Here is a 23,778-nt window from a genome sequence, read left to right as displayed (position 1 = left end):
CGCGGTGGGGACCTGGTGCTCGACAGCCACGCTTGGCTCTGGGACACAACTGCCAGCCGTGGGGCAAAGCCTGGGAGCAACGACCCCTTGGGCCTCTGGCTTAACATGTCCACGAGCCACAGGAGCAGCTGCAGGGACCTGGCGGAGGCAGCTGCTGGCCAGCTGGCTGCCACACACGGCTGGAGTGGGGATTTATTTGGCATCCTTGGCAAAGGCCAGGAAGCGGGACACACGTGGTGGTGCCATCAGCTGCCGTGAGGCTACAGAGGGAGGTGAGACAGGATTTCGGCAGGGGGGTCAGCGCAGACAGGGCAGCTCTGGGCTGCTCCAGCCACGGGTTGAGTATTTCCAAGGTTGGAACACTCCCTCTCCCCATGACGAGTTTTTCCTAGTATCTGGTGGGAACTTCCCTTGCTGCCACTTGCTTCGTGTCCTGCCTCCCAGCACCTCCAGGAAGAACTGGGCTCTCTCCACAGAGACAGTTCAGCTCCCAGCTGAGCAAACCCCGTTCCCTTGGCCTCTCCTCATCTCGTATGTACTGCAGCCACTCTGGCAACCTTTGCCAGACAAAGGTGGCCCCAGCCCTGTTCACAGGTGCCCTCCCCCCTCTACCTGCAGGACAAGGGTTTCTCTGCAACACCCACCCGAGGGAGCTCGTAGGGACCTTCCCAAGCCCACAGACACCACGAGCAGGCAAAGACCTGAGGCCAGGCAGTGAATACCTAGTGTCAAACCCCCATATTTATTCAGAGAGACCATGTCTAGTCCAGGCTGGCTGCAGCAGCAGCATCTCGTGTCCTACTGCCCTCCAGCCAGCGCCCCTCACTGGGGGCTGACACCCCAACAAGTGTTGGGCTGCCTCCAGCCCCCCTCCTGCTGCCAAACTGAGTGCAGTTTGGGACTTGCTCCCCCACTCAGTGCTCTGTCACCCACGGAGACACTCCTACATTGCCCACAACCACAAGACTCAGCTTCCTCTGTGCCGGGAAGTCACCCCGGTATGCTCCCGGCAGCCACAAAGTGCTCCCTGAGATGTGAGGGACCGTTACAGAACCCACCACCAGCTTGGCTGAGCAGAGCAGTGCTTCCACCGGGCTTTGGTGCAGGAAAACGGACGGCTACTTTTCCACCCAAGCTCGAAAGAAGGGGGCCCAGGAGACATCAGAGGAGAGCAGGGGGGTGCCTGTTTGTGCCTGTTCTCTCGCACCCCTTAACACACCGTCCCCACCACTCCTCCAGTCCCAGCTCTGCTCAGCATTAGCAGGCAGCAAACTTCTGCTGGATGAGTCTGTACCTGAGCAACTCCTGCTCAGAGACTGACGGCTGCAACCTCGCAGCAGCCTGCAGGAAGTCTTCCATGGTCAGGATCAGAGCAGAGCTCTCGGTGTCCAGCCCTGCATGAGACAGAGGACAGGAAAAGGCTGAATGCCAACGCAGGGGCGGCTGGAAAGATTTGACAGCCCCCTCTCCAGCCACCAGAGACTGGAAGGAAAATCCATGTCTGTCTCCTTCCCACCGGGACCACGCGCTGGAGGTGAAGATGATCACATCTGCAGAAGCCGCCTGCCAGTAACCCAGAGCCCAGCATTTAGACTTGGTCCCAAAGCCGTCGAGGCCTTTCTCACAAAGCCCAGTTACCAGCATCGGTAACTCTCCTCTCTGCCCCTGTGCTGGGCCACCCCAACACGTGGGACAGCTAAAGGCCGGGCTCCTACCTTCCTCGATCCATTCCACCTTGCGTTTGACAGCGCACATCATGGCATCCGAGCACAGGGCATAGATGTCTGCTCCTGTCAGCTGAGCCGGGCATTTTTCTAGGATGGTGGTGAGATTCACGGAAGGATCCAGTTTAAACCTGCCGAGAGAGAAAAGTGCAGGTGTAAAAGCCACAGAAAAAACAAACCAGGAGAGCGGTGGCAGCCAGTCTGACTGGGCGGGAGGAACTGGAGGCCCCATGTTTAGCCACTTCTGGACTGTGCTCTGCATGCTCGAAAAAAACAAAAAATCAAAGGGGTTGGTTTGTTTGTTTTGTCAATGTAGTCACCTCTCTGAGTCCTCTCTCCTGCTAAGTAGGATCAAAGGCAACTTTTGAGTTCTCACTCAGAGAAACTAGGTAGTCCACATGCCTGGGAACAGCCTACAGCCAGGGCTGGATAAGAACATGTTTAATTACAGACAGTACAAACCACTGTAACACCAAACCATCCCATCAGTGCCACGCTGCAGACAGGGAGCCTCCTTCAGCACGAACAGCAGCACGGTGCTGGAGGGCACGACGGCCAAGCCACACGGCGTGAATAGATGCTCGCAGCCAGCCCACGCTCTCGCCTCTCCTGCTAGCTTATCGTCAAAGGCAGCAGCCGATCACGGCTATCCATGACAGAACGTCCCCGCAGAGGCAGATTCCCAGCTGCTCACCCAGCTGCGGTGGGGTGGTACCTCTGCACCTGAATTCCAGGGCTTGCTTTTCTCCCTCTAGAGAGATGCCCTCAGGAGCTCAGAATGGCTGGGGAAGCAGCCAAACCCCACGTTGCCATGATCCCAACACAACCAGTGTTTGGAACAGAGCACAGGCTGAACACCCCTCAGCATTGCAGGAGGGGGGACAGTGAGATGAACAGAGCTGCCTTCACCCTTGGACCTGGAAACAGCAGATGCGCCAGGGGAACTCTTGCAGGAAGCAAATGGGAGATTCCTGCTATCTTGGTGCACCACAGTCCCATCACGCTGTTAGGATCTGGCTAAGCTCCTCAAGAAAAGCATGTGGGCACGGTGACTGGAGAACTTTACCAACCGCTCCACCTGGACAGTCACCTGAGCTGCTCCCATCTTGTACGAAAACCAGCCCCAGTTCTGCTTCTGGAAATTGCCCCATCCTCTTCCCCTACCTGCTGTCTGTGGGTCAGTGACTCAGGTGCTCCCCAGGGCTCAGACATGAAGCCAAGCTGGAGCACACTACGCATCAACCCCAGGAAGACTGCGACCCACTGGAGGGTGGCGGAAGGCTGCTGCAAGAGCACAGGGTCACTCACTTCCTGGTGACGGCGCTCAGCACCTGCAGCTGCGACTCCCGGTCTTCGTTTATGCCCACATAGACCAGCTTGTCGAACCTGTCAGCAGAGAGAAGAGGCAGTCGAGAACAGGCCAAGGCAAACCTGCCACGGGTGCTCGGCCCTGTGCAACGGAAACTGAAGGGTGGCCCTAGGGCAGCTCCTTTTGCTGCCAAGTTCGTGGATGACACAAAGCTGGGGGGAAAAAGCAGGCAACGTGCTGGAGGGCAGGGCTGCTCTTCAGAGGGACCGGGGCAGGCCGGAGAAACGGGCAGGTCCCTTATTGCCCTGCTCTGATGCTGGGGCGATAACCAGAGTGGAGGGGGATAACAAGCAGCGGTATCTTGTTCTGCTGATACAGCCGTAGGCACCGGCCTCCTCTTGGCTTCCTATCTCCCCCACAAGCCAGGGCTGGGGGACTTCAGGAAGTCTCTGTGGAGGGAATGTGGTGGGGACACAGTCCACCTCATCACTGCCTAAGGAGCTCCGGGGAACTACCCTGGAGTAAGGCAGGGTAGGATGCGACATACCTGCCCGGCCGGAGCAGAGCTGGGTCCAGGAGGTCAGGCCTGTTCGTAGCTCCAATGACAAATACCTCTCTGGTGGAATGAAGGCCATCAAGCTCAGCCAGGAGCTGCGAGACAACTCTGCAGGGTGCAAGACAGCACAACTAGGCCTTGGCAAGTCACCCACTGTCACCCTCAGCCACCAAACGAAAAGAGGAATAAGTGAGGCCACTGGCAGGTCTGTGGCTTGGACTTCAGCTCGTATTTCTCTTCCCTGAAGAGCCCTGACACAGCCATCCAGACCCCTTCGTTTACGTGCAGCCAGTGAGTGTGTGGGTTCATTGCAAAGTCAGTGCAAACCTCTGTTACCCAGACAGTCCTTCAGGCCTCTGCTTGGCTCTGAACCCTTCCAGGATGGCCACACGTGCTTATACTTGCTATCAGACACTGGCAACACAGAGCAAACGCAGGCAGGCATGCATGGCTATGGCTCAGGTTGCCCACTCGCATGTGCTGGCTGATCCTAACTCTCCCCGCTACGTGGTACTGCCCAGCACGTTCAGCTGCAGGACTGCCCTGTCAGTCCCTGCCGGGGACAGCCTGGCAGGCCGGTGACACTGACAACCCGTTCTCCGAGCGGTGAATGGCACACCTTGCAGATCTAGTTCTGCGGCCACGAGGCTTAAGCTGGGCTGGCAGCACAGTACTTCAGTGCTGCACAGACCTCCTGGAATGGGGATACCTCCACCAGGTTCTGGGATCACCTGAGGCAACCAACGGGCACCATACCCAGCCCCTTCCAGAGCTACTGGTTTGCGCGTGTGAAGATGGACGCTGTGTCCAGTGACACACGGTGTCACTGGAAAACTCTGCAGAACCCCCATGGATGGAGAGGAAGATTGGATGGGGACTATCAGCTCAGCAGAAGAGGCCTGGGGGAAATAACCCTGTTTCTGGGTATCTCTAAGCTGTACATATTTTGCTTCTACCAGAGGCAGCTGAAAGGTTTCCCACTGCAGCGAAACAGCAGCTAATAGGAGGCGAGCACGGCAGGGGTGTGAAGGATGACCTTGGAGAGGCCAAAGGGAGTAGTTGGCAGCCACAGAAGCAGCTGGAGGGGACTCTGTCTTTACCAAATGTTTGCACAACAAGCTTGGGCAATCAGGAATCTGTGGCAATGCAAATAGCAGTACTAATGTCCAGAGAGAGGAGACAGGCCACACAGAAGAGCTGAAGGGAGCAGGGAAGGAAGGAAAAAAAAAATAGAGATTTGGGATGGACTCTGCCTCGTGGGGATATCCTGTGCATCCCCCCAGCTGAGGCAGGCATGCTGGTCTCTCAAAAACACATAATGCTCACCCACCTGTCCATGACGCCCCCTGAATCTCCACTCCGCCCACGACTGGGGGCCAGGGAATCCAGTTCATCAAAAAAGATAATGCATGGAGCAGCTGCCCTGGCTCTGGCAAATACTGGGAGGAGACAGCACAAAAGGTGAGAAAGGCCTGGAGGAGCAGTCAACGGCAACAGGACCTGCTACGTCACCAGGAGGGAAGAGCCGTGGATGGAAACCAGCTGCCCACTGCCTCACCACCACCAACTGCTCCTGCCTGAGGGGCTCAGTGGGAGCAGGAACAAGCAGCACCCAGCACCATGGGCCCCAAGGCTCAGCTTTGTCTCTGAGGGGCTGTTGTCCCATCGGGAAAACCAGGGACAAGAGCAACAGGCCCAGAGCGAGCAGGAGGGGAAGATGTGGCAAGGAAAGGAACAGACTGAGTGCAGGAGACAGTTGGGTTTGTGCCCTTGCGGGCAGCTGTGGGTGGGAGCCGGAAAGAGGGGTTTAAGTACTACCTCCTTCCCTCCAGCACCACGGAAAAGCCCCATCTTCCTACATGTAGGAGCAGGATGCATCTGCTCACCGTTACGCACATTCTCCTCGCTTTGCCCAACGTACATGTTGATCAGCTCTGGCCCTTTCACGCTGTGGGGAAGGGAGAAGAGGGAGCCAGTTAGCACATGCCCATCCGCTGCCAGGAGAAAGTCAGTCCCATTGCATGAACCCCCACTCTTCACCTAAGGAACGTCATGGCGCATGTGGTTGCCACGGCTTTTGCCAGCAAGGTCTTCCCTGTCCCTGGAGGCCCATACAGCAGCAGACCAGAGCGGCACAGACCCAGTGACAGCAGCTCCGGGTGCTCCAGGGGCAACTGGATAGTGTCCAGGATTTCCTTCTTCACCTCCTGGAGCCCACCAACATCCTGCCAGGAGACGGACGGTATCTGCCAAGAGAGAGAGTCCCTGTCAGCACTTCTTCCTGAGTCTCGAGCAGGCCTGGGGAGCTCTTGCTCCAGTGGGGTAGTAGTCACCAGCCCCTCGTGCCGTCACCTGTGTCTGGCTATGCAGCAAGTCAGCCCCGCACTGCACTGCCAGACATCCTGGCCGTGGGATCCCCCAGCACCCACATTCCCCTCTCCTGAACTCTGCAATATGGAGAACAAACTGTGCATGTCCCCATGCAAGCTGCTGCCTTGTCTCCAGTCCTCTGTTGCACCTCATATCACCTGTCAGCAAAAATACCCCAGGGAAAGTACCTGCCAGAGAGCCCTGCTGCAGACAGCCCTTGGGACACAAGAGGGAAGGGAAAAAAAAGAAAAAAAAGAAAAAAAAGAAAAAAAAGAAAAAAAAGAAAAAAAAGAAAAAAAAGAAAAAAAAGAAAAAAAAGAAAAAAAAGAAAAAAAAGAAAAAAAAGAAAAAAAAGAAAAAAAAGAAAAAAAAGAAAAAAAAGAAAAAAAAGAAAAAAAAGAAAAAAAAAGAAAAAAAAGAAAAAAAAGAAAAAAAAGAAAAAAAAGAAAAAAAAGAAAAAAAAGAAAAAAAAGAAAAAAAAGAAAAAAAAGAAAAAAAAGAAAAAAAAGAAAAAAAAGAAAAAAAAGAAAAAAAAGAAAAAAAAGAAAAAAAAGAAAAAAAAGAAAAAAAAGAAAAAAAAGAAAAAAAAGAAAAAAAAGAAAAAAAAGAAAAAAAAGAAAAAAAAGAAAAAAAAGAAAAAAAAGAAAAAAAAGAAAAAAAAGAAAAAAAAGAAAAAAAAGAAAAAAAAGAAAAAAAAGAAAAAAAAGAAAAAAAAGAAAAAAAAGAAAAAAAAGAAAAAAAAGAAAAAAAAGAAAAAAAAGAAAAAAAAGAAAAAAAAGAAAAAAAAGAAAAAAAAGAAAAAAAAGAAAAAAAAGAAAAAAAAGAAAAAAAAGAAAAAAAAGAAAAAAAAGAAAAAAAAGAAAAAAAGAAAAAAAGAAAAAAAAGAAAAAAAAGAAAAAAAAGAAAAAAAAGAAAAAAAAGAAAAAAAAGAAAAAAAAGAAAAAAAAGAAAAAAAAGAAAAAAAAGAAAAAAAAGAAAAAAAAGAAAAAAAAGAAAAAAAAGAAAAAAAGAAAAAAAGAAAAAAAAGAAAAAAAGAAAAAAAAGAAAAAAAAGAAAAAAAAGAAAAAAAAGAAAAAAAAGAAAAAAAAGAAAAAAAAGAAAAAAAAGAAAAAAAAGAAAAAAAAGAAAAAAAAGAAAAAAAAGAAAAAAAAGAAACCTAGACCTAGCAATTATGAGCTACTTGTGCTCAGGGCACCTTGTCCCCCAAGATGGTGAGACTGTGCAAGGGCTTCTCACCAGAGCGACAAAACCTGGGCTATTAGGAACCTCTGTCATGTGAAGGAGGATGTGAGAGAGACACATCCTGGAGGACACTGTCCAGAAAACCAGCTGCTTTTGAAAGGGGGGATGCGAGAATAAAATCCATGGATGCTTACAAGAAATGGATAGGGATGGGGTCAACTGCAAATACGCAAGGGATCATTGCGGAGAGAAAAGACAGCAAACTTGAGAGGGGTGATCCATGACACTTTAGTTATTTTGTGCTGAGCAAAACAATCTCAGAAGATGCTGCTGCTCTGCTCACAGCATTAGAAATAGCAGGAATGCCACAGTCTGCGTGACAGATCCTCCTGAGAGTCAGAGCAGCTCTCCCGGGAACATGCAGAGAAAGCAAAGCCCAAAAACACCTCCCCCCAGCAGCTGGCTGGGTGGTGAACAGGTGCCAGCAAAAATTGGGAGTTTAAAAATAGGCCAGAGCAAAATTCTTTTCCCATCAGCCAATTTGGCTCTCCTTCCTTCGCTACTTGAGATGATGTTATCTCACGCTATTTCTCCAGCTGTCCAGCAAGTCCACCAGGAAAATCAGGTCAGACAAGATAAGGATTTCCAGGAAAAAAAAAAAAAAAAAAAGTCTCTTAAAGCAAAAGGTCACATGCCGTACTTCTTCAGTGCTAATTAATGGAAGAGTTGCCCTCTCCCCTGCACTCTTGCTTATACTGCCTCACTAGAAAAGTCTCTACAGGCATCAGCATGGGAGCTGGAAAACTGCAGCAAGGTTGTTTTCAGGGGAGAGCTTTGTGAGTCTAGGACATGTTGCAGACACTGCTAGCAACGGGAGGTTTGAAATTAGTTGTCTCTAGGAAGCTCAAGCTATAACTGCAAACAAATGTGTGACTAACCAGAAAATGCAAGCAGGGAATTGAAAGTTATGTACGTTGAGAGTATCCAGGTCTGCTAATGGGCTTTCTGAACCGCAGCCAATTACTAAGAAATTGATAAAGGACTGTAAAATACAAAGGAAATCAGCTCCCATTCACACAGCTCACTGTCGAGCACGCTCTATGGTTATTATTTGTCTTACAGCAAACTTGGCAAACAGGCCTCAAAGCAGAGCTCATTTCAGTCTCTAGTAAATTTCTGAATTAATTAAGTCCCGGAGTAGCTCCTGTATGATGACACCAGCAAGGTGTCACCCTGGGCAGGACTGCAAGTGGGCAGCTGGGGAAGGCGCCAGAATAACTGCTCCAAGGCCAGCGTTCCCTGTCCTGTGCTGAGCTCAGTTATTTGCACTCGAGGGTGTGGAGAAGAGGCTCCAATCGTTTCGCTCGGACCTCACACTACCCACACTACGCAGCAAAAACAGTCACCCCTAATGCTGTTTCCCTGTGTGCCGAGCTGCCAGAGGCAGATCACACCCCTCACGAGAAGCTGACTCTGCTGGTTTTCTCTGACACTCCACGTCCCTTTCTCTGAAGAACCCCCAAGCTCTTCCAATCGCCCGGCCGTCTGAAAAGCCTGTGCCTGCTCGGGCAGTGTCCGAGGCCAGGGATCAAGTATAAGGCTTCTCACACATGTGGGGAAACTCCCTCACCAGCTTGCGCGCCAGCCTCTCTGTTCCCATGCATCAGGTGGCTGGAGAGACCTCAGCGAGGCAGCCAGCCTGCGGTTGCCTTTGCCTCTCGAAAGGCTGAGCTACGCAGCTGGCAGCCCTATGGCACTAGCCAACTAAGTGGTCTCCAGTTAGAGCAGCAAGGGCTACCCTGACCAAATGCAAAGCCAAGAGGATGAAAAGCACTCGTGGGGAAAGCCCAGTGGGACTGTTTCCCACCCAAGGCTGGGGAATACATGGAAGGACACAACAGGAAGTGGTATGCTAGAGCACAGCCCTGTCTGGCGAGGTCTGCGAGAGATACTGAGCCATACCGCCCTAGAGAACCAACCCTCCCTCCTCTGCCCCAGCATCCTACCTTCGGGGCTCCCACTGCCTGTGAATGGGCATCGTGCAGCTGGTCCAGCGCAACGCTAAAATCCTCCTCAAGCACCGGGAACCCAGCAGTGCAAAAATCTCTCTCCACTTCCTCGCTCAGTCCGCCTGGAAAACTGTTGAGGAAAGAGAAAGGAAGGACTCAGGCTCCGCCCCAGCTCCTGGCATTTTCCTGCTGGCTGCAGCCCCTGCCCTCCCCCGCCTCCTGCCCTGTTGCCTGTGCTACCTCAAGGCCTGGATGCGGGTACAAGCAGCCCGGCTGCTGTGGGACAACAAGGCACAGAAATCTCCCAGCACAAAACCCTGTGAATGCGGAAACAAACAGCATCAGTTCAGTCCCTGACCACAGCTCCAGCTGGGCCATAAAAAGTGTACAGGGAAAAATTCCTCGCAGAGCTGTTCTTTGAGCTGCTGTGCCCTGGCTGAAGGCTCTAGCTTCTTTTTTTTTTTTCCTATTGGCTCCGTCTTCTAGCAGAGCTAAGTATCAACCAACACCCCTGCAAAAGGTGTGAAGTCCTTAGGCTGCAGTTAAATCTGAAGTTAAAGCTGATGTCTGACTGAAGAAGTTGCCTGTGCTGTGGGAATTGCCCCTTTTCTGCAAGGCCACGTAGGGGAGGTTGGCCCAGCACTCCTGTCCTGCCCATCTCCACATGCTGCTGTGGTTTCACTCACTGCAGTCCTGCGGGCCAGCTTGGACAGGCTCACTTCTTTGCCCAGAGGCAGACCAGCAGTCAGCATGCTCAGCATTGACCTCCTCTGCTCTTCTGAAGGGGCTTCAATTTTCACCTCGTGAAGGAAAGCAGTCTGCACGTCTGTAGGAACATCCTGGGGTTTGCAGGTTGTGGCAATCACCAGGACAACATGGCTGTTGATAAAAGGACGACAGTGCATGGTCTCAGCTCTAAGGAAGCTTCCCTTTTACGTTGCTATCACCCATGCCAAGTTACTCTCTAATGGCTAGCCTTCCCTCTGAGAAATGCACATACTGGCCAAGGTGTCTTGCAGCCACCCTCCTCCAGCTTGCCCTTGAACTGCTTTGTGGGCTCTGTTTCCAAGTACAGGCCCTTCAAAAGGCATCTTATTTCTTCACTGGATGTCTCCTTCCCTGTGCCCTGGTACTTGTCATCAGCCTCAAGATTCTCCCGGGGTCCAGCTCCCTTCCGGGGTCCCTGTGGCCCTTGGCATGCCTCACAGCCAACACACCAGGTTTGCTCATCTGAACAACTCAGAAACCAGCTTCAGACAAACGACGCTTCCCAATTCCCTCTGCCACTAAGCTGGAAGAACAAGGGCCCTCTGAAGTAAACAAAGCAAGTCTGGGAGAGATTCCACCGGATTAAAAATAAAACAGGGCACATTAGCAATCAGTCACCTTGATGTAACGGTGACTGCTGCCCTAGGAATGGCAGAAGCAAACAATCACCGCAGACGCTCATAGCAAACACGCAGGGTCTGTACCTCAGTGATGGGTCTCTGTCCAGGAGCAGCTGTCTCAGAGTAGCTATGACCCTGGCGTCCTCTCCTAGCCTGTCCCGGTCTCTGCCAAGCACCTCGATGTCTTTCAGCAGGAGCACACACGGATGATATTGCTGGGCCTGGGTGAAGGCCATCTGTACTTTCTCCTCTGTGGCTCCACTGGTGTCACTGCACAAACTAACGCAATCAACCTGCGAGACAGACCACACAACACAGTCTGCAGTGGTTGCAACTTGGACAGCTGGGGGACCCAGGGCAACGTTCAAGTCCACAAAGCCTTCCAAGGGCAATTCACAGCCAAAAGGAGATCTAGTTGGATCCTTCCCAGAGACACATTCAGGACATGTTCAAAATAGACATATTCAGGACTCTCTGGCATGGAAAAACATCTATTTCTTGCTTCTCTGCAGGAGGTAAAGGGGGCAGGAAAACGTGTCTGAAAGAGGTGAGGCCAAGAGACCAGAGAAGTTGATACGGTGGATATCACGGCTCAGTAAGCAAAGCTGGAAGGGATGGGAGAGCTGTGGGAGAGGCCAAGAAAGGGAGAACAAGGTGTCTTGGAGGAACAGTGCAAAGAGCAGAAGGGGAGGCTCAGGAAACTGTTCAACCCAGTGCCACACAGGCTCAAAGTGCAAGAGGAAGGTAGAAGCGGGGGGAGAAGTTGGAAGCGGCTAGAGGCCCAGACACTGTTTGCAAAGTAAACATTTGATACAGTCATCCAAACAGGAGAGGTCACTGGCCAGCCTTGAACAGCAGCTTGAATGCTGCTGGAAACAGGCAGTGCTGCCTCCTGCTGCTGCGAGGCGGAGCAGAGAAAGCCAGACCATCTCTTGGATTCCCTGGGCCTCATCCTCAGAAAGGCTAGCTTGAAGCAGGGAGAATGCCTCAAGAGCTGATGTAAAGGGTAAGGACAGGGACACAGAGCTGAGGAACTCCTGTGCTCCATGTACTGTAGGCAAAAACAGGAGTTAGGGTTGGGGCAGGCACAGCCAAATGGCAGCAGTATCTGTATGGAAGTACAGCAAGGCAGAGGGAAAGGACAAAAAAACCCCTGCTGATCGTCAAGTGGTGGAGATTACAGTATGGAAGAATTACTGTGTCCTGGTAGGAGAGCAGGCAAAACAGTCAGAGGAAGAGAAGGTGGAATGGTAATGTAAGCATTGCAGTAAGTGAGAAAAGCAGGGAAGAGCGTAAAAGCTGGCATAGGAGAATAAGACGGACAGGAAATACCTCTAGCTTCAGTAGTAAGAGTCTTAGTCTTTAAAAGCAGCACACAAGGCCAAATCCAGAGCTATAGCCTTGCACATCGCACAAGAACCTGAGGCCACCTGCCAGGACACGGCAGTGCTGCAGTGCTCCCAAACATATCCTATACGTGCATCTGAAGGTACTGTGAAGCCTCTGCAATCTTGTACTGGATCCCAAGAGCTATGGCACATCTGCAGAAGAGTAAGAGCTCAGCACCACTAAGGATCACGTCCAGAAGATGAGCTCCACAGCAGCTGGCCAAAGCTGTAACTATCTCCCCCACTGACCCACTGTTACAGCTTTACTTGGATAGAAAAGTGCAGCTAAAGAGAGTAATGTCAACCTAACAGGACCCAACTTCTAAATAGAAGAAAAAAACCCAAATATCCAAAATGTGTAGCTTGTTTTCTATGAGTTGACTCTAAAAATACCCACAAAAAAGGAGCAAGCCTATGTTTCCCTTCCACAAAAAGGAACCTTCCAGATCTCTTCTTTCCATCTTTCTTCTTCTTCCAAATCCTTTCAGAGTTTCAGAAACTAAAACCAGTTCAGACCACGAGGCCATTTAGCCCATTATTTTGTCTCCCAGCATGACCACAAGCGGCTGCTTAAGAAAGAGGATGATCACAGTAAGCACATATAACGCCCCCCGCTCAGTACTCTTCCAGGCACCTACCATTCCCACCAGAAATGATTTTCCCAGTCAGATGTCATTTCATAACAATAGGTTTCTCCTCCAAATACTCTTACCTACACAAAGAACCATCCCCTTTAGCTTGCCTTTTCCCACTAGCTCCACCTGTCAGCCCCAGGCCTCATGCTGGCACAAAGAAAAGTAAACTTTCCACTCTGTTGACCACTCAAGATCTTGTAAACCTCTATCAAACTCTCCCCAAGTTCTCTATTTTTCAAGCTGAAGAGCCTGTTCAGCTGTTCACCACACAGAAACTGGACTAGACTCCTGATCTTTCCCAGTAGCCTCCTCTGAATTTTTCCAGTTCAGGTTTACGCTTTTGCAATGGAGACACCAGAACTGTGCACAGAATTCAAGCTGTGGCAAGACAAGGATCTGCACAGCAGCAGTACCTACTCTCAAGTTTGTTTCCTAAAATTACGATCTGATCTTTGACATATATGGAGAACAGAGCCCAAATTTTCATGGAGCCATTGACATAAAATCAAATTCTTGATACTGACTGGTGACAATCAGCTTGAAATCCATCATTTCCATGTAAAACTAACTACAGTGAATTTTACCTGCCATTTCACTGCTCAGTCACTTGGTCTCATTAAAGGTCTCTAGTCCAAGGACAGTCTGTCTCTTTTCTCTTACCTTTAATAATTTAGGTATCAACAAACCATTATATCCCAGTTCACCCCCTTTCCCAGGTCATTTCTGAGTTCCCAGTGCAGATGCCTGCAGAGCTCCGCTGCTGATTGTGAAGACTCACCAACCACCACCAACCACCCAGCCGGTTCCTAACCTTTAACCAGCACTTTATCCATGCCAGGACTTTCACTCAGAACCCACCACCATTCAGCTTCCCAAAGAGCCTTTTCAAAACCCAAGTGGACTGTGTTGGTCATCTGTTCATCTGTTTTGTCTTCCATTTACTTCAAGGCCACCCCAATGTGATCTATGCAGCGGTCTCTTGTTGTAACACTTCCTTATCTTGGCTGATTCTTTCTTTCTAAAGAAACCTTGTTTTGATGTTGTTCCTCTTTCAGAAGCCAAGCATTGCTATGGAAGATATGGGGGCTCTTTTTGCTCGAGCGGGTGGTGGCAAATGTGTACACAGTTACAGGGTAGCTCTTCTACAGGCCATGAAATTTTGAACCAGATCTGGCACACATGCTATTATCAAACCAAGGGTTTAATTTCTTTTCTAGGCTTCCCACCCAGCTAGAGAAGATCTTAGCATCATCTCTGCCTCACTTTCCAACATGCCTTTTTGCCCAGCCTATGGGGGGGACAAGTGAAAACACCCAGTGCCACTGCAATTCCCTGCCCTCATCACCTTTCCAACTTCTCTCTGTATATTTTAGTTACTGCCACCCTCTGGGGTATAGTATCAACTCAACGCCCTATCAAATGACAGGGAGACAGTCTGCCAAAATACAACTGTGAATTGCAGTATCTGTAAAGTACCTTAGACCAACAGCATTAATAGCAAGAGTCAGTAAAGAAAGGGAGAAATGCAACCCCTGGGCCAAGAGATCTCTAAATTACTGATTCCGGAGCACTGGAGGGTACCTGCCAGAGGAGACATCTCTTCATGCTTATGCTCTCTTCCTGAGCATCTGTTAGTGGTCAGTCTCAGACATAGGCCATGGAGCTAGACAGACCTTTAGGCTGATCCCAACGGTTGCTCTGAGGTTCTGCCCACCAGCAGCCATAACCCATGCCAGAGCAAGCCGCTAAGCTCAAAATACTCGGACCCCTTTTGTCTGCTTGTGCACATGGGAGCAGCTTCTGCGCAGGCTGCATGTCATGGTTGCGATACCCAGGAGAGTTGGTATGGCTAACTTAAAGAACATTTCCGTAATTCTTTGTATGTTGTAAATCCACGAATCAGCTGACCGCAGGAGGAATTACCTTGAACAGGTGGAGGTTGAGGCAGCTACACACAGCTCTGACAGCCATCAGTTTCCCGCTGCCGCTTGGCCCTGAGAGGAGAACGCTGCCAGCCGCGCTCAGTGCACTTGCCCTGTAACACAGAGACAGTTCTCCTAGTGACCGGGGATCGCGGTCCCAGCTCTCCCGGCGCTTGCTAGAAGGAATTCTAACTCACGGACTGTTCAGATGAGGCCGAAGAGTGTCACAGAGCTGCTTCACAACATCAGAAAGTCCAGCAGGAGACAAACTGCTCCAGAACTCGTGGCTGTTATAGGCTGGGGCAGATGGGACAGCGCTGTTTGTTGAGCCCGCCTGTGAGGAAGGGAAAATAGCACTCTGTGGAACACCGCCCAAGAAAAGACATGTACCAAGTGACAAAATGTGTGCTGAAATGCCATTTTTCAATGACAGGAGAGACAAGCCTCCACAGGCACCTTCAACACCCCTAGTGCAACCTCAGCCTCAGATCTCCTGTACACCCTCCCTGCTCTCCACTGACATCTTACCAGATAGACAGAGGTGTTCTGGGTGTCCACCAGGTAACCTTCAGACTGCTCGCCTTCCCCCATGCCTAAGATTTTCCTCGCTTTGAAGTAAAGCTCTGGCCACCTAAGGGAAAAAACAAGCAGTCTAAATTGTTGAGTCAAGATCTTGACGGCAGGAACAATACAGTTGCCAACAAGAAGACAGCTGAAAGGCAGAGGTAAGCAGAGATCCTCTTGCCTTCTCCCAGGACCCACACGGATCCTTTATGGACCCCACTGTGCCGTCTGGCCAGACAGACCAACAAGACTGTCAACAGTTACAGCTTGTGCTGGTGGGCTTCATTCCACAAGTATGGCTGTACTAATCTAACTTCATCTAAGAGCTCAAGACATTTTCTCTTCTGCCGTTGCTACCTTCATTACAACTCCGCAGAGATTCAGTTGCGGCGTCTAAAACCTTACAGCGCAGAGTCCTCCAGGCTGCAGGCTAGGGCTCACCCAGATACCATGAGAGCCTTACAAGCATCCTACCCTGGGCACCTTGCAGGAAAAAGGCTTCCTCCTACGCTGATATCCCACTGGATGGATTAAGTGATCTGCAGAGGTTTCCTCTGGGATTTTCTCCACCCTCTGAATAATTGTACCACTTGCACACCAACACAATTCCAAGCTCCTTAGGTCCCATGAACTCTGCTGTCTTCTCTGGCTTGCCACGGGGCTAATATAAGACCACAAATGGAAGATTTGTGCCTCCTATGGTCCTGCCTCTCTCTGAGAAACAGCCTAGAAAATACTCATGTAGTTGGCTATAAAACTATTAAATTTTAAAATGCATAGCGGAGCTGAGCAGTGTTACAACATGTCGCTGGTACATCCTGCATGAATGATTCAAGGCGATTCTTCACATCACACGCCTCCGTTACCTGTGGCAGTTCCCCCAGTGACACAAATGAAGCGTTTATATTAACACCAGCCAAACCCCACTGCAGGCACCCCTACGCTGATACAAAGGTGACTTTCTCTCACTTAGCACAGAACTGTTTCAAAGCCATATAAGCAAAACCAAGGAAGGCAGAATTGGTGGCCAAACAGAAAGTTATTCTAATACAAACTGTAAGTGCTTATATTCACATTTTGTTGTTTGTCACACATTGACAAGCCCAACTCCCACTTTGCTGGTGGCCACCCCTTCCTCCTCTTCATTCCTTTTCCCCCCATCAGTTTCTTTCTCTCTTTTTCCTTTGTTCCCCCCACAACTATTTGAGTGAGCTAAGGGAGGCCTCCCTTTAGCTGCAGCCTTCCATAATCCAACAAAAACATTTCCCTCTTCTCCCTAAAATAAGAGGCCGATAAACTCCAAACTCCAGGAACAGATCAGAATGGAATAAACTGTCTTGCTTCAAGAGAGTCAATAGTGGAAAAGTATCTTTTCCTTTGCAGTACCCATGTAAGAGCCACGGTTTGTTGCCACCTACCTTAGGAATTTGTCTGCATTTACTTCTAAAAACTCAGCATATCCAAATGTTGGAACACATAGGATGTCTCCCTCCTGGACAAGCCTACAAAAAAATAACAGGGAGTTTCAACAGTGAGAGTAAATCCTTCTGGTGGTGTGTCCTCCCCATCCTGTACCACATGCGTTTTCATAGAAAAGAATATACTTATTCATAACAACTCGCTCCTTTCCTGTAAATAAAATTATAAATACTCACATAAAGATTTAGCATACACTGAATGTGAGTACGCGCATCCAGACTACTAAGGGGAACCTTCTGGGAACGGTATAGAAGACGAATGCCATTAAAGAGTGTCTCTTCCAGACAAAATAGCCTCCTTATTCCTGGAAGAGCCGAGAATAATTCCAACAGAACACCTCGACAGCCAAATGAAAGAGGCTTGGGGGCAGGTGTCATAAGAGAAGATGGCAACACATCCAGTTTCCCGATTACTCAACTTCATTCAAAGCTGAAAACTGGGGTTATGAACATGCCCCAGAATGGAGGTTTGCAGGGAGCACTTGGGAGCCCTCAGCGTTGGCTGGTAGATCACGAGAAAGGAGACTTGAGGATGTCTTCCAAAGGACAGGACAAGAGGTGCTACGTGCAAGTGAAGCACGCTCACAAGGAGAAGATGGTACAAGCGGATATTCTAAAACTACTCAGCATCTGCATTAAGGTGTTGATTATGCACACCATTAGTGTGTATCGGCTCTGGGTGCCACAAACACAGAGCAAGGGTGCATCTCACCAACACGCCCTAGGAAGAGGAACGCGTCCCCTCCCCGTGCAGCTCACCGGGGCGTTTTGAAGTGCTTGTAGAGGAGGCGGTCGTAGCCCCCCCGTGCGCTGTAGGCTGGCGAGCAGACGATCTCTAGGTGCAGCTCCTTGGCGAAGGGGGGCACGGACAGCACGGACCGGCTGCCCTTTCCACCTGCAGCGCCGGACCGTTCGTACCTCTGCAGAGGGGAAAAGGCCACACCGTGAGGACCTGCCGCCGCCGCCCCCAGCCCCAGAGGCCTCGGCCTCCCCGGGCCCCGGCTCACCTGCAGGCGGAGGTTGGCGGCGGCGGCGGGGTCGCAGCCCAGGTTGAAGGCCAGTGCGGGGGCCAGCAGGGCGGCGCCGTCGGGCGGCCCGCGGCGGGCGGCCCGCGGGTACTCCCAGGCCGGCGGCCGGGCCAACAGGGCCGCCAGGTGGCGTCGGGCCGCCCCCTCGGCGCCCACCCGCACCCACTCCCCCTGGAACAGCCCCAGCGCCAGCAGCCCCCGCCGGCTCACCCACACCTCCGCCCCGCCGCCCGCCCCGCCGCCGGGGGCCGCCCGCAGCCCCACGGCAGCCGCCTCCCCGCCGGGCCCGGCGGCGGCGAAACTGGAGACGAGGGGGGGAGCGGCGGGGCGAGGCCGGCAGGGGGCGCTGCCGGCGGCGGGCTCGCGCTGGGGCGGCGGCGGGGGCGCGAGGGCGGTGCGCGTGCCGTTGCCTAGCAACCCCTGGAGCGCCGGCCGGGCCTCCAGCACCAGCGGACCCGGCCCCGGCCCCGCTCCCGGCAGCGCCTCCCCCCGCCGCACCAGCACCGCGCCGCCCGCCGGCCGCCCCGCCCGCCCCGCCGCCCCCAGCAGCACCCAGGCCAGCGGCGGCGGGCGGCGCACCGGCCAAACGGCCACCCGCCGGCCGGCCGCTAGCCCCAGCCGCCGCACCAAGGCCCCGCGCAGCCACAGCTCGGCGCCCCGCCGGCCCCCCGCCTCCAGCGCCACGGCGCTCAGCAGCACGGCCTGCGCCCCGCCGCGCCCCGCCGGCCGCACCGCCAGCACCAGGCCCTCACCGCTGCCGCCTCGCCCGCGCAGCGCCGAGCAGAGCGGCGGCGGAGCCAGCAGCAGCGCGGTGACCGGCGCCAGCTCCGCCGGCGGGGCCTCCAGCGGCCGCAGCACCGCCACCGCCATAGCGCCGCGGGGCGGAGCGGACCCGTCCCCGCCCCGCCACCATCGAGGCGGGCGGATAGAGAGGGCGCGGCGCGCAGGCGCCGAAGCCTCCTCACGGTCCGCCAAGGCCACGGAGCGGCGGTGCAGAGCGGCCCCATAAGGTCAGCGACCATAGAGCGGGCACCAAGCGGTCGCTTTCCCTCAGCAGCGCCCCGGCTCGGCCCCGCTGCGAGCGGCGGCAGCTCCAGGCCGCGCCCGCCCCCGCCGGAGCCTCGGCTGGCAGCTGAGGACACCTCACCTCAGGGCCGGGCCTCCGCGAGGCCGCGCTCCCCGGCCCAGCCGCCGCCGAGGGCTGGCGGCCTGGGCACACAGCGGCGCGGTGGCGCCCGCCTCATTCTTCTCAGGCTCCAGCGGGACCGCAGCCAGAGGCTGCAGAATCACCGAATCACCGAGTGGTCAGGGTTGGAAGGGGCCGCTGGAGATCATCTAGTCCAACCCCCCTGCCAGAGCAGGGTCACCCAGAGCAGGTGGCACAGGAATGCATCCAGGCGGTTTTTCCATATCTCTGGAGAAGGAGACTCCACCACCTCTCTGGGCAGCCTGTGCCAGGGCTCTGCCACCCTTCAAGGAAAGAATTTTTTTCCTCGTGTTGAGATGGAATTTCCCGTGTTCCAGTTTGTGCCCGTTGCCCCTTGTTCTGTCGCTGGGCACCACTGAGAAGAGTCTGGCGCCGAGTCTGGCCCCATCCTCCTGACACCCACCCTTTAGATATCGATAAGCATTGGTGAGATCCCCTCTCAGTCTTCTCTTCTCCAGGCTGAACAGCCCCATGTCTCTCAGGCTTTCCTCAGAAGAGAGGTGCTCCATTGCCCTGATCATCTTTGTAGCCCTCTGCTGGACTCTCTCCATCAGTTCCCTGTCCTTCTTGAACTGGGAGGCCCAGAACTGGACACAGTACTCCAGATGTGGCCTCAGCAGAGCAGAGTAGAGGGGGAAGATAACCTCCCTCGACCTGCTGGCCACGCTCTTTTTAATGCACCCCAGGAGACTATTGGCCTTGGCCACAAGGGCACGTTGCTGCCTCATGGTCAACTTGCTGTCTGCCAGGACTCCCAGGTCTCTCTCTACAGAGTTGGACAACCCATAACCTGTGCCAGTACAGGGGGTTATTCCTCCCCAGGTGCAGGACCCTACACTTGCCCTTGTTAAATTTCATTAGGATCCTCTCCACGCAACTCTCCAGCCTGTCCAGGTCTCGCTGAATGGTGGCACAGCCTTCTGCTGTGTCAGCCACTCCTCCCAGTTTTGTGTTATCATCAAACTTGCTGGGGGTACACTCTGTCCCCTCATCCAGGTGGCTGATGAATATATTGAACAAGACTGGTCCTGGTACTGACCCCTAGGGAATACCGCTTTCCCACTGTGGTGGGAAAGAGGGGGAATGGGGCCAAAAGTGGGGTGAGGGCTTTGCTGCCCTGCCCACCCTGAGCCTCGCTCCAGCAGAACTTGGAATAAGAGGGAAATGGCACACACCCAGGGCTAAACACAGGCACATAGTTCATACGAATGCGGTTATATTGGTGCTAATGCTGAACTGACCTTGGAAAGGAGCAGTCTGGAGGAAGTCGGAGCCTTCTGATCAGTACCTATGCCCTCTGCCAGAACCCAGACGGCTTGCTCTGGGGAAGGGGCTGCTCATTGCACCGAGTGCCTGCTGGTGATCCGAGAAGTGAGTAATGAAAAACAACCCCCACACAGTCGATTCGATTCTTTAATTCTCCATCCAGACACCCCTGCCTGTCGCCCCACAGGCGGACAGGGGTCTGTTGGGATGAAGGGGAAGGAGTGAGGCTTCTGGTTTCCTCCAGGACTCCAGCCAGCCTTCCCCGTTCCTGGGGTGCTCGCTGTGTCCCAGCGCCCAGTTCCACACGAGGGAGCACTTGCAAAACGTTCTTTGCTCCCTTCCTAACCTCCCAATCTGAAAATCCAGCCAGCGGCTTGGGAGGATGGGCCAGGACAAAATGCCAATTAGAAATTAACGTTGCTGAGCTGTACAGAAATGGCACCACGAAGATGCTTCCGCAAATGCAGCCCTGCAGCCTTGTCTGTTCTGGCCTGCTCTGGGCTCATCACCAGGACACCTCCACGACCCCTAAACGTGCATGCCTGACAGTCAGCCTCCAATCCCGTAAAAGACAAGAGACGTGCCAAAATAATCTCATTTTATTCCCTTTCCTCGTCCCTTCTTCCATGATTGGTTTAGCAGATCGTTTAAGTCCCCGGCCAGCACTGTGGAAAGATCTGGATGTGCCAGGGCGGGCGCCAGCCCAGATGAACTGAAGTGAAGCTGCGTCAGCGCTGGCTACTGAACAGGGACTTTGGTGCTACCGACTCCTCTTGCCACATCGAAGGGATCTCCCGCCTGACCAAACTCAGCTGTTGTGGCTGAGAGACCCCCAGGGCCACCCACAGAGGGAAGCTCAAGCCACCCAGGCCCTGGTGTGGTCACAAAGATGGTGGTGTGGTCACCTGCTGCTGGGTCTTACATGGGCAAAACCCACCGCAGCAGTGGAGATGTGAGCAAGCGTCAGCCATTGCCATAAGTCAGAGTTTCTTCTGTCGCACTGTTGTGACCAGCCCTGGCCTGAACTGGCACTGGCAGGAGCAGTGGCTGGGTTTGGCTGCTGCTAATCTCAGGATGGATCAAATCTGAAGCAACGACAAGAAGAATACACTGCCCTGCTCCTAGTGCTGCTACAACCACCATGACATACGGAGGACAGCCCTGCCAGGCTTAGCACAGGCAGCTAAGAGGTGACTGACTGTCCCTGCTCTGACGATTGCCCCACCAGACTCTGCCACCATCTCCTGGTGGCAACCGGGAGCTGAACCTGAAGCAGTTACTGTCATTCACCAGCACCCATGTGGCCTCCCTGGGCTCTCGCCCTGTGAATGGAGCAGCAAGGGCACGTCTGAGCCCCAGCATACCTGGCTGTACCCCTGTCGTGGTTTTGGCCAAATTGGCCAGTGGCCGTCGACAGATGCTCCCCCCCAGCCTCTCGTACACGGAGGGGAGGAGGAGAGATAGATTTACGAGTTTAGAAGAAACTAAACTACTTTAATGAAATATTAATAATAAAATAAAAAGGAAAATAATGAAATAGATACAGTATATACAAAACCGTATTAAGCTCCCAGGATTATGTCACCGGCAGGCACTGGGGAAGTCCTGGGCTGGACTCAGCGACGGGTGGGAACTGGGTTCCAGAGCTGGAGTCAGGAACCCACAGACTGGGATCAAAGGCAGATGAACAGACAGGGTCCTCCTCGGGTGTCAGCCATTGAAGAGAGAGCTGACCCTTTATCCCTCAGCTTTTATACTGAGCATGGGGCAGATGGGATGCAATATCCCTGTTGGTCAATTTTGGGTCCCCTGTCCTGTCTGCTCCTCCCCGCAGGTGGGACCCCTCTACGCTTTTCCATTTCCGACCTCCAATGGGGCAAATAACGAAATTAGCTGACCTTGGCTGTTATAGCAATAAGTGTAAGCAAGAGCCTCTCTGCGTGCCGTTCCCTGGCACAAACTGTAAACATTGGTCTTATCACTTTGAGAACGGACCGTTTTCGGCACAATATGCTCTTAATTTCGGAGCGTTAGAAGAGGCCTAGCTAAGAAGTGAAATTACTGAACAGAAAGTTGGTTCTGTTTTACCTCAAACCAGGACAACCCCGCAGTTACTTCCCAGCACACGAAAAGTGCCTCGGGCCAGCAGCTCTCACCGCGACTCCCCGTTCACAGTGTGAGGTGAGATCTGGGAGCCCACCAGACCCTACCGGGAGAGTTGTCCGCCCCCTGCGCGGTGCCGGGGCTGCGGCGTTTCCCCGTGTAGCAGTTGCGGCGGTGACACGCTTGGCCCTCCTTGCTCTCGCAGCGCTGCAGCCAGCGCAAGGCGAAGAGCCAGGCCATCTGCAGGCGGGCAGGGCAAAAAAAAAAAAAAAAAAAAAAAAAAAAAATGATTGCAGGCATCCAGTGCCAGCATGGCACGGCCCAAATAAAAGGTTTGCAGATGCTGCTCAGGCAGGATTAGGCCTCCAATGTGCTAAGTCTCGGCTCTCTGCGAGCCTAATTGCTGCTGCAATAAGCCCTGGCTGGTCCTTCCCTGAACCGCGCTCCCCCCTGGCCCCCTCCCCAGTCAAACATTTTTTTTTTTTTTGCTGCAAAGCTTGTATTTGCCATGCATATGTTCCCCCCGCTCCTGCCCAGCGGGGCCTGGCTGAGCGGAGGAGGGGAAAGGCAGGAAATCTGCAGATGCCACTTTTATTGCTCTGCTCTTCCCAGCCAGCGTCCCACCGCTCTCCCCCCAGCCCAACACAGCCTGCGGCTGCTGGTGTGCAAGGAGACGGGCCCAGCAGCAGAGGCGGGGGACAGGTGACAGCATCGTTACATGGCTGCACACCCCCCTGAGCTGTATTAGGAAACTTTCCAAATTGGAATTACTCAGATTTTAATAAAACCTTCTGACAATTTTCCGTTATGTTTTGGCCAGCAGACGAAACTGGAGCTGTTCCAGGAGAGCTGTTGTCGCGGCATGTGCGTGGGCCAGTTCAGCCCAGCCGTGAGAGGAGGACCTGTCACAGCCAGGAGTGGGGCAGTCGGGTGGCCACAACGCCCCTGTGCCTCGCTGGGGGTGCTTGTGCGGTTGGGACCACACGGCTCCTCTTCGTGCCTCCCCGGGAGGCAGAGGTGCCCCCAACAGTACCTGCCACCATGCGTTCACCTAGCCAAAGTGAGCAGCTGCTCCTTGTATTTAGCCACAAGAGACGTGGGGACATGGGGCCCAGCTCCGCATCCTCCAAAGCGGCAGGATCAGCAGGAGCGGAGAAGGAGGAGAGGAGCCCTGCGCAGACACTCGAGAGGCAGAGCGCCTTTCCTGCTGTCGGGGCAGAAAAACCTCACACTTGCGCTCTATTGAGGAGGATTTTCAACGGCCCTTGGAAGACTGGAGCAACTTTTTCCCTGTGGCTTCCCTCAGGGACTGGCCACGTTCCCTGTTTCGGACCGTCTCGTAACCCATCAGCCGTGGTTTGGCTCTTTGACCGGCAGAAATCAACCACCTTATGGCATGTGGAGGGCCACTGGACTAGACCTCGGTTCTGGGGAGACACACGAGGGCTTCGCTTTGCCCCCTTGGAACAACTGCACTGCCTCCGCAGAGCCCTCCAGCCCGGTTTAGGCATGAGCCTGTGGAGGATCTGCTCCAAGGTGGCAACTACCACGAGATGTGCCAAAGGAAGGTACAAATTGCAATGCAGAGCATGAAAACCAAAGATACACCACAATTTTATTTATGGATGTGTAATAAATAAATGGTGGAC

The 23,778-nt window shown here is 52.9% G+C and overlaps 1 protein-coding gene across 2 annotated transcripts; it reads right to left on the bottom strand.

Annotated features, from left to right (window-relative positions):
- Nucleotides 1-719: 719 nt before the first annotated feature.
- PEX6 (peroxisomal biogenesis factor 6) lies at nucleotides 720-18,442 on the bottom strand. 2 transcript variants are annotated; one of them, XM_054194729.1, is made up of 17 exons: nucleotides 17,533-18,442; nucleotides 17,285-17,445; nucleotides 16,466-16,549; nucleotides 15,012-15,114; nucleotides 14,681-14,817; nucleotides 14,485-14,596; nucleotides 10,623-10,831; nucleotides 9,837-10,029; nucleotides 9,391-9,467; nucleotides 9,148-9,280; nucleotides 5,630-5,835; nucleotides 5,476-5,537; nucleotides 4,920-5,028; nucleotides 3,581-3,697; nucleotides 3,033-3,110; nucleotides 1,716-1,855; nucleotides 720-1,394 (listed from the first exon to the last, which is right to left on the bottom strand). In XM_054194729.1, exons 1-17 carry the CDS (start codon nucleotides 18,421-18,423, stop codon nucleotides 1,258-1,260), a joined length of 2,949 nt encoding a protein of 982 aa, XP_054050704.1. In that variant the 5' UTR covers nucleotides 18,424-18,442; the 3' UTR covers nucleotides 720-1,257. The 2 variants fall into 2 exon arrangements, with proteins under 2 accessions (XP_054050704.1, XP_054050705.1); XM_054194730.1 differs by lacking the exon at nucleotides 720-1,394 and having other exon boundaries at nucleotides 1,717-1,855; nucleotides 5,408-5,537.
- Between the last annotated feature and the right edge of the window lie 5,336 nt (nucleotides 18,443-23,778).

This window comes from Rissa tridactyla, chromosome 3, assembly GCF_028500815.1.
Source record: "Rissa tridactyla isolate bRisTri1 chromosome 3, bRisTri1.patW.cur.20221130, whole genome shotgun sequence".
NCBI lineage: Eukaryota > Metazoa > Chordata > Aves > Charadriiformes > Laridae > Rissa > Rissa tridactyla.
This window is presented reverse-complemented; position numbering and strand designations above follow the sequence as displayed.

Coding starts and splice junctions, on each gene's coding strand:
- PEX6 (XM_054194729.1), bottom strand. CDS start 18,423: ATGGCGGTGGCGGTGCTGCGGCCGCTGGAGGCCCCGCCGGCGGAGCTG. Junction 17,446..17,532: donor CCGCCAACCTCCGCCTGCAG/GTGAGCCGGGGC, acceptor TCCCCTCTGCAG/AGGTACGAACGGTCCGGCGC. Junction 10,030..10,622: donor GACAGAGACCCATCACTGAG/GTACAGACCCTG, acceptor TTTTATCAACAG/CCATGTTGTCCTGGTGATTG.